This window comes from Staurois parvus, unplaced genomic scaffold (genome assembly GCF_062004578.1).
Source record: "Staurois parvus isolate SC_StPar_1 unplaced genomic scaffold, SC_StPar_1.0 ptg000715l, whole genome shotgun sequence".
In the NCBI taxonomy this organism is placed as follows: domain Eukaryota; kingdom Metazoa; phylum Chordata; class Amphibia; order Anura; family Ranidae; genus Staurois; species Staurois parvus.
Window position 1 is genome coordinate 11,802,599 of NW_028318511.1, and position 14,838 is coordinate 11,817,436.

Sequence of the window (14,838 nt, forward strand, 5' to 3'; positions counted from 1 at the left end):
ACTGAACAAGCTCTGTGCTGTTGTACAAAATGGGCAGCCTTAGTTTATATATATATATATATATATATATATATATATATATATATATATATATATATATATAAGAGCTGTATGCTACAACAGTTTACAAACTACAGCACATACTAAACAATATATGTTCTCTCCTTTATTTCCTATCTCTACTTTTCTTTTTTTTTTTTTTTTAAGAAAAAAAGAAGAGGGAGCAAACTCAACAACCTCGCCACGGATTTTGTCCACAGACAAAAATCAAGTGCTTACCCATCACGGCGGGCTTTTGCATAAAAGACCATCAAGGACTCAGTCCCCCTATCTTTTCCTGGGGCCCCTGCCTTGGACCTGTATAGCACTCTGCTGGAAACGCTTTGCCCAGATAACAACTGCACAGGGCTCCATTATGCAGGATCCAGCACCGTAAGGCCTCATTACAGGCAATCCCTGCATCTTCCATCTTCTCAGCAGGGTAGGGTACCATCCATTTTAGCGTCCAGCCATCCGAATGGATCTGATTACATAGTCCCTTGAATCCTTATTAGAACCTTTTTTTGAGACCAGTAGTACCACTACAAAGAGCAGAACTTCAGTGACCATTACCTTAAAGACACTGGCCAAAAAACTGAGGGACTTCCTGTATAGGAGTGGTTATACAGGGGAAGACTTCCTGTTTGTTTTTGTCTACCAGTCATGTTTATAGCCTGCTCTGTGTCCCATGATGTACCATAAAGAAAGATGTGCATTTATTTTATTTTTTTTAACCACTTAAAAGTGGTAGTAAAGTCTTTATGAGAAACTGAAATGTTGTGCCCCCTGCAGGTTTAGGCCATAATGTACTAGTATGCAGTGCATACTAGTACGTTATGAGAGACTTGCCTACAAATGGAGACCTATAGCCCTGAATTGTCACGGCTCCCAAAGAGTCCTGGGAGCCTCCACGTTAACCCAGCCCTACTTCCCGGTTCCAAATCTTCAGCAGTTTGATTGGACAGGCTGCAGTGACATTACTCCCGTGCATGCGTACGGGAGGCACAGGCGCAGCTTAGATCGCCATACCCGCTGACAGGCAGGGGGGCATTTATGACAGAAGAGATCTCTAGATAGTCTCTTCAGTTATAAAAAGGACCGCCCACTCGCAGTACATTACGGCAGCTACAGGCAGAGCAACATACCGGTAAGTCACTCTGGCTGTACTAACACTGGCGGGTAGCACGCCTGGATATGGATCCACCGGACAAAGCAAAATGCGAATCCCGGTAATCAGGACCCGGTAGTCATGTGATTGCTATGCGATCACATTGGTAGCAAAGCTGTCATGAATCAATCCGATTCATAACAGCTTTGCTTCCCTTCCTAGTAAGCTGTGATTGGCCCACAGCTCTCACATGGTGCAAGGGCCAATCACGGCACCCTGTATCATATAATTAGCTGTAGCCATCACTAGTATTTTGAACTATCATGAACCTAACCCATTCACAACAGCTCAAAGCAAGCGTTGTATTGCAGGAGCAATAATCTTTGTTGCCTCTTCAAATAAAATTATAAATAAAATTACTTGATCAGCCCCCCTTCCCCCTAGAGTAGTACAATATTATTTTTCTAATGATTAAAAAAGAATGTTCACAAAAAATTTAAATATTGAGATTTTTTTTATTACTTTTCAGTCACCCACCCACAATGTGCTGGCAAGAGGCGGCTCTGGGCAAATAATTTTTTTCAACATTTTCGGTCTTTTTTCATTTATATCACAATAATAAAAAAACCCAGTGGTGATCAAATACCACCAAAAGAAAGCCCTATTTGTGTGAAGGACATACATTTAATTTGGGTACAGTGTTGCATGACTGCGCAATTACCAGTTGAAACAGCACAGTGCCGAATAGCAAAAAAATGGCCTGGTCAGGAAGGGGGAAAACCTTCTAGGGTTGAAGTGGTTAAAGGTGAACTTATCTTTTAAAAATGAGCCCTAGGCAGGCATAAACGACAATTGCAGTTTTGTAATCCTTAATACATCAGTAAATGCATTTTTTAAATGCAAGAAGTGTAAGTACCTGAATTTAATGTGTCATCAGCCTTTTACAATCCCTGTATAAAACAGCTGGTTTGTGAGAAGAAGCAGCACAAGGAGCCAATCGGTTCATGTGCTGACCAGAAGCATGTGGATAGAATAGAAAGCAGAGTGACAGAGAGATGAGCTCATACATAGGGCAGGTCCAAGCTGATCAGGGCTTTGGGAAAGTAGGTTGAATAATGCTGTATATCAGACTGAGAACATCTAACAGAAGAAAAAAACACTGCAGGGTAAATCTCTGAAATTAAGCTGGTTTTGGTATTTATTTTGTTATAATAGACTATTAATTTTATCTTATTTTTGGCTGGAGTTGTTAATTTAATACATTTCAAAAAGCTCATTGAAGTTTATGAAGCTTGGTGCAGACTACCACGGTTAACCTCCTCCTGAAATGGCAAGTTGCCATCTGTCTCTGGCTGCAACAGTTTTTTAGTCACTGACCAGGAATAGGATTTGCAGCAAAATTATAGTGGCTCTAAAGGCTCAAGGTTTTTTACCTTCATGCATTCTATGCACCAAGGTAAAAAAAACTTCCTGTGTGCAGCATCCCCCCCGGGCTCCCCCTAATACTCACTTAAGTCCCCTCTGGATCCAGCGATGTGCACTGGAGTCTTGGCTATCCCTCTCCTCATTGGCTGAGACAGAGGCAGGAGCCATTGGTTCCCACTGCTGTCAATCACAGCCAGTAAGCCAATGAGAAGAAGGGAGGGTGAGCTGCGGCTCTGTGTGTGAATGGACACACGGTGCAACGGGTTCCCCGATAGCAAGCTGCTTGCTGTGGGGGCACCCGACTAAAGGGAGAGGCCATGAGAGTCTGCAGCGGATCTGAGAAGAGGAGGATCTGGGCTGCTCTAAAGGCTGCTAAGTAATCACTTTAATACAGTACTCCCTGTCAGCATGTTGTCTGTTTTGCAGGTAACTAAATGCCAAGGCTACATTTTACTTTAGGTCTACCCCCTATTGTGGGATATCTAAAAGAATAGTCTAATCTCTGCAGGGACTGCACATCCTAAAATAAAAGGTAAAAGATAGCTGTCCTCCAGCATGTTTGGCAGACCAGCCTGGTTAAATGGCAGTCAAATTTCAGATTTTTTTCATTACGCATGACATTTAACCCCTTGGCGTTGGCGCTTCCCGGCCCTTTAAGGGGTTTGTGATGCCAGGAGGCCAGGCAGGGTTTACGGTCATGTAAATGCCACGATTGACTATCACAGCGGTCACATGATCGCATTCCTGTGAGGTGTCGGTAAATGTGCCGAAAGTGCGCACCTCTTGACGTGTGTTTACTTCGGATACGCAAATATGTGGCCTCTCTGCATCAAGGCCCAGCTGCCAAGAGGCCGCATATTTGCGTACCTTCGGAGCCAACAGGTTAAAACAGGAGTTACACATGCAAAAGACAACTTTACTGGTTTACCTATATGAAAAATGTAGGCGCCTGGCATTGTTATGCTACTATTGCATAACTCCCAACTGTCCCTGATTTCAAGGGACTGTCCCTCATTTGGAATATAGTTCCTCTGTCCCTCTTTCCTAATCATTTGTCCCTCATTTTGGTCTGATCTATACAAGTTGTATAGAAAATGCACTTTTATCTTTCAAACCGTGCTAAACCTTTCATCCAATTTCTAAATTGCTGCATTTGTAAATTTCCAAAGCCAATATAGTAGTGGTCAAAAAACTACTTGAGGGTTTAACCAACAATTTTTTCTTTTTTATAATTCTCCTTTAAGAGGGCGTGGCAGGGTGTATCCTATGCCTACATACTTTTGCTAATAGGCGTCCCTCGTTCCCATCTCAGAAAGTTGGGAGGTATGCTATTGTGTCTACAATCTTGGATAACTAATGCTTAATTGATGGCATATGGCAACTGTACTTTGTTCTGAGGCATTTGTCCCCATACATTGTAAATACTGGCATAGTAATTCTGCTTTGGAGAAGTGAAGAGTATGCAAATTAGGTGAAATAGTACTGCTACTAACAAACACTCAGGTTATCTAAAAAGTGTATTTGCCACCTAGTGAAACATATCTGTAATGTATATATGAATATTCTTTTGTCGTTTGTCATAGGTCTAAAGAGTTACATAACATGCCCTTTTGTCCAACATTCTTTCAAAGATCTGCACTGACACAACATAGGCTTCTTTGTGCTACATATGGGCTAGGCTTCAGAACTAGTAACTTACAAGCGTTTATAAAGTCACTTCTAAAACCGTGATTTCCTGCTCTAATCTGATTTATGCTGACTCATAAACAAGTCTATAATCTACACAAGTGTCTTTTCAACAAGCTGTCATCCTCCCTTTTCCCATTTCACTTCAAAGGATGTATTTAGAATTACAAACCTTTGGTTTCTTGGCAATTTAGGGAAAATAAACCTCACTTAATAAAATAGTACTCTTAGGTATATTTATATGTATGTTCAGCACGAAGAACTGCATGTTTACACTAACAGCAATAAGGCATTGCAAACGTAGTACAAAATGAGTGATTCTGGTACCTACATATGACAATCTGACAAAGACCTAAATAGCTTTAGATGTGGTACTTCAACTTTTATGCATCAGAAGTTTAACCCTGACATAACGCTGCATGGTTAAAGCACTGTACTTAAAAGGGGATTAACAAATGTAATCTTTGAAAGGGAGAGAGCGCGAAGAGAGGAGGAGAGAGCGCGAAGAGAGGAGGGGAGAGCGCGAAGAGAGGAGGGGAGAGCGCGAAGAGAGGAGGGGAGAGCGCGAAGAGAGGAGGGGAGAGCGCAAAGAGAGGAGGGGAGAGCGCAAAGAGAGGAGGAGAGAGCGCGAAGAGAGGAGGAGAGAGCGCGAAGAGAGGAGGGGAGAGCGCGAAGAGAGGAGGGGAGAGCGCGAAGAGAGGAGGGGAGAGCGCGAAGAGAGGAGGGGAGAGCGCGAAGAGAGGAGGGGAGAGCGCGAAGAGAGGAGGGGAGAGCGCGAAGAGAGGAGGGGAGAGCGCGAAGAGAGGAGGGGAGAGCGCGAAGAGAGGAGGAGAGCGCGAAGAGAGGAGGAGAGCGCGAAGAGAGGAGGAGAGCGCGAGAGGGCAAACAGCGTGAAAAAGAGAAAGAAAGTGAGAATTAGACACATGATTCCCTAGCAAAAAAGTAACTTTTGCTGAAATACTGTTCTGCAGACACAATGCCATTTCATTAGTAATTAAAAATGTTTATGTCAAAGGATACATGTATATTAAAAGTAAATTTCCATATATAACAAATCCCCTGATGTCTTCATCAAATAACATTAGGTAAACTTATTAGACATGACTGTCACCTGACTGCAGCTTGTGAGCAAACAATCTCAACAGTGAGCATGCGCCGGTGGTTGTTTTATACTCCTAAATCCTGAAGAATGCAGAGTGGTGTGGAGACATCTAGTTCACAGAAGGCTTGTAAACCAGGGCAAGCAACAGTGAAATTAGGTCTAGTCTGAGGTCTGTAAACTTGTAAACTTACTTGAAGAGGACAGCGGAGAAACTGCTTATGTAGTATTTTACTTACACAGTGCACTTATACTTTAAAGAAGAACTAAAATATCCAATCATTAACTATAAGAATCATTAAGCTGCCAGCATTAGTAAATAGATAGGAAAGTATCTTACATTTATTTGTTCTATTTTTTATTTATTCAGTTGCTTTTTGGTTTCTGGCATGGGCCTAAATGATGTCATATATCCTATGAGTCTTTTTGGGCATTTCGTTCTTTCATCTTGAAGAGGAGAAGAGGAAGGGCTTTCTTATCCAAGCACGCCCTTCAGCCTGCATGCCTAAGCTAAGAGCAGATGGATTCCATCTACATGAATAATCTGCTCTTAAGATGGCAATGGCTAGAAATGCTAGGGGGGTGTTTTCTCAACAAAATAAAGCATGGAGACATGAGTGGATGGGTGAATTTGCTTTGAATATTGAGTATTGTCCGTGATACTTTTATTTGCAGTAACATACAATTTTCAGGACAAGCTTTTGGGGTATGTCCCCTTCTTCAAGGTCCAAGCAGTACAACTTGACAAAGGTTTAGCAGAATGTTAAAAGAAAATCTCTGAGGGGGGTTAGGAAAACTTTTGAACAAAGAATTTTATTTCTATTTTTCTATTTGATACAAAAGATACCGACCTTAATTTGGACATGGGGTTCCTCACTCATTATCCAACAGTTTTATGACCCCCTCTGTGACTGTTGTCCCAACTCCCCCAGTCTTTGCTTTTGCTCTGTCTTATCTTTAGTCTACTCCTAGTTTTATAACCATTGCTGTGTACATTTGTGTGTTTTTTTTTGTGTTTTTGTTTCCCCCTCAGAGATTGTTTCTTTTAACTTTCTGCTAAACCTTTGTGAAGTAGTATTGCTTGGACCTTGAAGAAGGGGGGCATACCCCATACCCCAAAAGCTTGTCCTGAAAATTGTATGTTAGTGCAAATAAAAAAAAAGTATCACAGGCAGTACTCAATTGTTTGTCGCAAGTGCACTAATACGGCTGCGATCACCTCTTGGAATATTAAAAATTAAACAGTGTTTTCAGTTTGTGGTGCTCAGTTACAGTTTAGATCTGATTTAAGGACATGCTTTCAGGTTAATGTCATTATTGGCAGCCATCTCTTTAGCAAGACAGGAAAATTATCGTGCTCTACATGAGGTGACTGCTAGCAAGTGATAAACTGAACAATCACACATGTAATATAACTGTAATGTTTTAACAGTTGCTGCAAAGGCCTAAAGATGACCCAACCTCAAGCAGCAAAAGGTGAGGTTCAAGAATGTGGTTGTGGTCTGTAACCCCCACTGCAGCCAATAGGAATGGATTATCAATCTTGTAGGTAGCTGTGAAGCTATCAAAGTTCTGGTTACAGGATGATGCAACGCAAGCCAGGACCCGAACTGAGCTGAAGACCTTATTATTACATTTTCCTCAAAGAATAGCACATAGTAGCTTTATAAAGGAAGGCAAGGAGCACGTCTACATTTGTTATGTAGCATACTTCTCTAGTTATAAATGCAGAGCTGACACTTATACAATATTTAGCCCACAGAGCAACTTTTACTTTACAGAGCAACAATTATTTTATACTGAAGGCAAAAGGAAAACAAAAAAAAAAAAGCACGCCAGCCTTGTGCAATACAACAGATTAAAAAATAAATAATCATTGCACTCTAAAAACTTGCTTCCTCTGGCCAGAGATGGGACTTTAAAGGATAAGTTCACCATTTAGAAAAAAAATAAATGCACATTTTTTTGCAGGTAAAAAAGTGTGCAATTATTTTTGTCTGCAGGAGACTGTAAACTAATGCATCAGCGATCAGCAGATCACTGGTGCCATGCAGGTCTACTGCAGATCTGTCAATATATCTGATTGCTCAAACAGGATGTCCGAGCAAGCAGATATACTGACAGGAAGAATGAACTAACTACCAGGCGCTTCACAGCGCCAATGTAGTTCATTGAGGACTACAAGCCGACAGCCACAAAGGCTGTTGGGGACTTGTAGTCTCTCATTCACAGATAACTGTGAATGAGTGGTGTGGCCCTGTGGGTAAAGCCCCGCACGGCCATTTAAAAAAAAATTGACAGCTAGCGAGGGGAGAGACGATCCCCCGCTAGCTGTCAAAGTGGGGACTGAGGGTAGTGGGGGCCGGTCTGACTGTAACATGTTACACCCTGAATATGGGTGTAACATGTAACATGTTACAAAAGGTGACCTTATCCTTTAAGCTAAATGCATATCCAAGGATATTGGTATCCTTGAATGTGCATGTAGTGTTGCCCCATGTTTCCCAGCCAAACCTGTGAGAACAGCAAAACCAGTGTGATGTGCTATGTTTATACTGCATCCCTCATGTACTAACCATAACTGAAGTCATACTGTTTTCACCTTTCCTAAAGTTACCTTTTCTTGTTCATACTGTAACTGAAGGCTGGAATTAAAATGCACCCATGATCTACTAAAACACAGGTGCAATGCTCTGCAGGCTCCTGTGAAAAATAATCAACGCACATTTTATTTCCTGCAAAAATATGTGCAGTTATATTTTTCACAAAGGTGAACTGAGCCTTTAAGCAGTTGGCCAACCTATATACATAAACCATTTGGTTATTATTTTTCGTTAATTTTCTGGCTAAGGCCCAGTAGAAGTAGTAGAAATGAGTCTCAATTGTTGAGTCACCTACAGGAATCTCTCCCGGTCTTTGACCAAGTTTGCAAAGCTATATCATTCTCTACGGACAGTTGTGAAATACTAGTACAATACTTTCCTGACTTCTGATGCAAGGTGCCAATCAGCCAATCAAAATCTGAATGCTTTGAAGTGAACCCAAGAACGCAACTGGATGCACTATTGGGCCTATCCATGAACAAGAGGAGAAAAAGTGATAGTCAAAGTACTGCATCCTGCATAATGGAAGCCACTTCAAATAGCACTCCATCTTCAATGCTTTGCCTGCGTTGATTAAATGATGATTGACCCCTATGAAAGGGAGGGGGGAGGTTCTGCATGGCATTGAGGCCCTGGCAGCAGCCAGGTTCACACTCTTCAAACATCCTTCTTGCATGTGTATGTCTGGCTTTCTCGATTTTTTTTTTTTTAATTTGCGGATCATCAATATTACCTCAGCTCGTTTTAGCATCTCCCATTTGTGTAGGATTTTCATGGCAAAGATCTTTCCACTTCCTTTCATTTTTACCACAGCCACCTGGTTAGAGACAGGGAAGAAACAAACCATTTAGAATAGTAGTAAGATTATGAAATGGAAGTAAATAAGCAAAATAAAAGAATGCAGCATACATATAAAAGTTCTTGTATTACCCTAAACAACATTCTATTTGCGATTTTGTGTCATTGGCAACAAAACTACATCCAATACAGTTCCTGTATACTAAACCTGTCACGTGGGATCACTTCATATATGTCACGATTCATCATCCTCTTGCTATTTGACCCACAAGTGCATCCCCCATTTGATTTTTTAAAATTATTTTTACTTCAACAGTGTTTTATCCCAGAAGACGACTAAAGCCCCATGACTAGAGGTGAATAGGGATAAAGCAGTACCAAGAAAAAAACGCTTTACATACATTTAGGAATAAACAAACCTTTGCCTGAATACAGTGGTGGGAACACCAGAGAATCAATTAGAGCTTATAATTGGGAATCAAGACTCCCAAATTTGGAATGCCAAAGTGGCTTTTAGTTCACAATATGCCTATATTGAAAAAGAAACCAGAACGTATGCTGCACAGCAGTTACATGTACAAGTTTCATTATTTAGTTCAAATAGTACATAAAATAACTGGGAGGATGAGAATTAGCTCTCATGTAGCATAACTGGTAAGTGTATGAGTGTCTGGGCCCATGCCACTGCAATGATTACTACTGCCACCACCACGGTTGCTGTGACAATGGCTTTAAAAAGCACAACTTACCTCCCCAAATGCTCCTCTTCCAATTACTTTTAAAATCTCAAAGTCTTCTCTTTTAAGCCTCATCTGCTTGACTTTTGAGGAAAATGGTTCAGCTGACGAGAGAAAAGAAAAATTAGTTAGTCTTCTGCATATGCGTTTTCTATCAAATTCTCCGGTTTCCTCCATTTCTTCCTGTTACCATCAAGATTCCACCTTGTAGTGTCATGTACAGACCAATCACAGACTTCCTACTCCAATTCAGTCTATACATATGAACAAAAAAAAAAACATAAAACAAATCAAAATCTGTGCAATCTCCAAGATTGCAGAGAATATATAAGTTTTACTCTCAACTTGAAAGGCTATTTCCTTTTCTCCAATCTTTACAAGAAAAGATAGCAACAACTGATACGATTGTTATTGTTACTTTATTGTGCTCATTACTGCACATTCCAAACCCACACACTGCACAGTTATTCCAACATTTAAATCTGTCCCCACATTGGCAGAAATGACAAAGGGCACATTTGCTCTGGCATAACATGTCATGCTGCAGTGTTGAAACAAAGTCTTATTTAAAAACATAATACATCTTCATAGTATAATTACATAAAGACTAATCAACTCCTATTATATAAGTCCAAATATGAGTAATGTGCTACAAAAAATAAATAGTATAACTGCTCAAGAATACATTTTGTTGGCTTTATAGAAAGTGTTGCAGTAGCAAGTTTTTTCTTGCTGCATCTTCTAGAACACGTGCCAAACACAGAGCCCGCAGGTCAAATTTGGCCGACCGGGCCATTTCATGTGCCCCTCGTACCTCTCCTGTAGCTAGGGCACCCCCCGCCCCCATCTCAACCCCCACCATGTCTCAGTAGTCCGCAGCAGAGAGGAGAGAACTCCTCCTACAGATCCAGCACATGTCTGTGCAGCTGCAGCACCCCCTTGTCTCAGCACTCAGCAGACTGACAGCTAACTCCAGACCTCCCCTGTTCCTCCTCCAGATCCTGCACTTTCTGCTTTTCAGCTGCACTTCCAGTTTCTTTCGGGCGGGAGTACAAGATACGGGGTGGGGGGGTATACTGTGATATAAGTTAGGAAAAGGCTCTTGAATTCTGATCGTGGGGGGGCTCTTGACATCTGATGTATGGGGTGGGGAGCTCTGGACATCTAGTCTTATGAATACAACTGGTCCTTTGAAGATCACAAACCAACCCATCCATGTCTCCATACTTTATTTTGCTAAGAAATCACGTTGAACCCCCCCCCAGCATTTCTGGCCATGGCCATCTTCTTGAGTAAGGGCAGATGATTCATGTAGCATTTACTTCCTGGAATTCATCTGCCATTAGCTGAAGCATGCAGACAGGAGGGTGTGCTTAGGTCAGAAAACCCCTTCTCCCCTCCTGAAGACTCTTGGGATGTATGAAATCATTTGTCTAGGCCTGGAAACTGAAGAAATGTAAAGAGACGTTTAAAAAAAGTTAATATGAAAATACTTTTCTATTTACTAATGCTAGCAGTGTAAGGATTAAAAATAGTCAGTGATGACTGAGAGGGTGAAGTGCTGCTTCAAGTGACAATCACAAAGTGCTCTAGCTCATAGACAGAAATACATCTGCTTAAGGTCTATCTAAAGCCAAAGCTTTTTATCATTTGGATAGAGTGGTGAAGGGTTAGCATCTCTGATAGTGGTTTTCAGTGTTTACAGCTGTTGGTGTCTGTGTTACTGAGATTTACCACCTTTGTCCCATTGGCTGAACGTAAAAGAAAAGCCAATCTCTTCTTTTTTTTTTTTTTATTTCTCATCAGAAAAATATTAGATGAAAAGCCTCACAATGGGAACACCTGTTCCAAGTGACAACAGTTTAAGAGGGAATTTCCCTCACTTTAGAGAGATTTCCTCTCACTTCCTGTTATTTCTACACAGAAAGTGACTGCAAGTCTCCCCAATGACACACATATGGTAAGAAACCTGACAGAGATTTAACCATACACGATTCAGTGCTACATAATAGTTGTGCTTTACTGCCCTGTTATACAATACAAGTTTATGGGTCAACCAAGTCGATAAAAAACAATATACTGCTTGTGAGGCTAATATCTTATTAGGACAAAAGGCTTGAGTGACTACAGTAAAAATTGCAGTAAAATACAGCACTCCCGAGTACAAATATTTATTAACATCACAGAAAACCCTCAAAAATATTTATTTATTACAGGTACTTCTATAGCGTCATCAATTTACGCAGCACATTACATGTATATATATATTGTACATTTACATAATTTCCCTAACCCTCAAGGAGCATACAATCGAAGGTCTGTAACTCACATTCATACATATCCATACTAGGATCAATTTACACAGGATCCAATTAACGTACCAGCATGTCTTTGGAGTATGGAAGGAAACCCACACAGGCCTAGGGAGAACATGCAAACTTCAGGCAGGTGGTGCCGTGGTTGGGATTCGAACCAACGACCCTAGCACTGCCAGGTGGAAGTGCTAACCATTTAGCCACCGTGCTAAATGTGAATCAAAATATATTAAAAATATATTTTAAAAAATACAAAATAAGTCAAAATACATACTCACTAAAAAATAAACTATACTTTCCATTAAAAAATATAAATATAAATTCTGACTCAAAGCAACACTTGAATAAATGCATTAAGGTGGAAGTAAAGTCCAATTTTTACAGGTAAGTCGAGTATAAAGCATATCTGTAGGTACAGTGAATATTTCATAAACGTGCAGTTTAGGAGATATTCACACAGGATGCATCCAGAAACATCACAGGCGCATGGGCTCTGAAAAGACAGCATACCTTTCCAGCTCCATGCCACAGCCGTAACTCTCGTGCATGCATGGGAGTGACGTCATTGCAGCTCGGCCATTCATTCAGAGCCCGCAAACCGGAAGAAAGACCAGGCGAAGATGGAAGTCCTGTCAGCAGTGACGGCGTGCCGCTGGTAGGCTTCCATACTAGCACATTATAACATTAACTTGCAGGTGAACTTTTTTCCCCTCGCTTTACGGACTTTAGTACCATTTTAAGCAGCAGAGAAAATAATATATATAATAATATTAAATAACACACAGACATTGTTTCAAGTGAACCCCTGACTCAGAAGCCCAAGTTTAGTAATTTAGGACAGGTCCTCAACATTGACATGTTTATACAGACTGTGCGATTACAGAGAGCCTCTATTTTTAAAAAGAGAAACACTCTGTATTATTTGGCTGCATGCTTCATGTTCTGAAATCATTTGGCTGCATGCTTCATGTTCTGAAATCATTGAGTGGCTACTATAGCAAGTAACTGGGCAAACAGTTGCAAAAAGTCACAACAGTGTTACATGACTTGTCTTATGCAACGTCTGTCGATCATATTGACTCAATGATTGACCTCAGGCAGCACAGACTGGAGAACGTACAAAGGCACAAAAATAGCAAGTCGCATCATGCAATAGTACTGTATCTCTATTGAATACCAGACTATATTTCCTGCACAGGAACAATATCAAAATAAAGACATAAAATGTAAACAAGAATAGTTTGTCATTTTGAGAACGGCCAGAGAACAGTGTTTTTTTATTTTTTTACTAGCGCCTCTAATAATGCGGACATTTCAATAGTAAGCATACATATTGTCAATTAATGAAGGGAAAAAAAAAAAGGAGGTGGTATGATGAACATAAAGTAAATATATCCAACGTGAATATTTGCCTTTCTTGTCCTATCACATGATGGCTACACATGCAAAATTATGCAAAATGACAAAATGTTTCCATCACATGACACCATTCCACGTCTGCACTCTACTAAAACTGAGAAGGATCTTTCTTTGGCAATAACCAAATATAAATTATTGTTATTACAGAGGCAATAAATACAAACTGGGAAACCTTAAACCATTACCTACAGTTCTCAAACAAGCTATATCCTTTTCAAGGTTTTAGAATATAGCTCAAGATTGTAGGATTTAAAGGGTATGTCAGGAGAAATATTGATTTTTTTAGGTTTCAAATGGGGGGGCAGATTAGAATTCCTGGTTAGGATCTTCTGAGGGAAAATCTGCAACAAGGAAACCAACTGAAATCTGACAGTGTTGCTGACATTTACCCAAGAAAAGGCTTTGCTGGACCTACACTTTAAAAGAAAACCCCAGCTTTCATCCATATTTAGAGTGTATTATGAAACTGTCTCAGTCTGGGACTCTTCCCCTCCCCCAATCTCCACTAAAGAATGCAGGATGGAGGAGCGGGTTCTTTTCCCTGTCAGCTCCCAGCACATTTTGAATGCAGCATGGCTGTGAGCGGCTCTGCCCGCACGGAAGTGCATCATCCATTCACAGAAATCAGTGAATGAAAAAATACATAGGACTCATAGCTCCTAATGGAATGGAGCACAATTGTGGGGAGTCCATTGATATTTCCTCCAGCCCATTTCCTCCAGCAAAGTCTGCTCCTCAGTATGTACCTGGGGCTGGAGAAAAAGCCTTCAGGAGCCAGAGCAATGCACTGATGGTGGTTGCAATGCTATAAACGCTCCAAATTAATTTCATATCTTTTTAATGTAAAAAAATAAATAATGCACCCATATTGGTTAAGGTGGATTACAGCTGTCTATTGTGGTAGATTTAAAGTATACCTGGATGATATTTAATCCCCCCGGTCACTTCAAAGCCGATTTTTAAATTGTGTGACTTACAGTAAAGTCATACGAATTAAAAAATCGGGTGACCTGCCAATTTCAGTTGCAATTTGCAAGACTTCTGACACAGATGTCTATGCAAATTGCAACAAAAGTAGTGCATGCACTGCTTTAGAGATCGGTGCGGCTCCGACCAAGTTGGAACCGCACCAATATGACCGCTCTAATAACGGACAATAGGGTGCAACTTGGCATATGATTTGCAAGTCACATGGCATGCAAACTGCATGCCAAATCGCACCTGATGTGACCGGGGTGTAATTCATTGAATAACAAAAAGTACTGTAACAAACAATTGCCATTTTTAAAAAAAAAATGCCTATTTTTATCCTATTTTCATCCTTCATTGCATCTCTGTGCTGCTAACCTCCTTCAACCTCTTTTCACCACCTCCCACACACATGCACTTGATCCAGCAACTAGCAAAGTTATCGTCCCTGTTGAATGGACACATCTGCAGGGACACCACTGCTTCCATACAGAGCAAGGGTCCGACTGACTGACAGGGATAGGATCTCTAGTCAAACTTTTGTCGTCTAATAAAAATTAAATGTACGTCATTGCATACCTTTTGTGTAACAACTGTATATATTTACACAACCAAGCCAAAATTTCAGAAGCTAAAAATT

The 14,838-nt window shown here is 40.6% G+C and overlaps 1 protein-coding gene across 1 annotated transcript in view; it reads right to left on the minus strand.

Moving 5' to 3' along the window:
• CDC42BPG (CDC42 binding protein kinase gamma) overlaps window positions 1-14,838 on the minus strand; it is a 188,035-nt gene that overhangs the window by 104,910 nt on the left and 68,287 nt on the right. Inside the window, exons 2-3 of the mRNA XM_089653608.1 lie at window positions 9,508-9,599; window positions 8,694-8,777 (exon numbers count right to left, since the gene is read on the minus strand). Coding sequence (XP_089509734.1) covers window positions 8,694-8,777; window positions 9,508-9,599 — 176 coding nt within the window. The remainder of the gene's footprint in view (window positions 1-8,693; window positions 8,778-9,507; window positions 9,600-14,838) is intronic.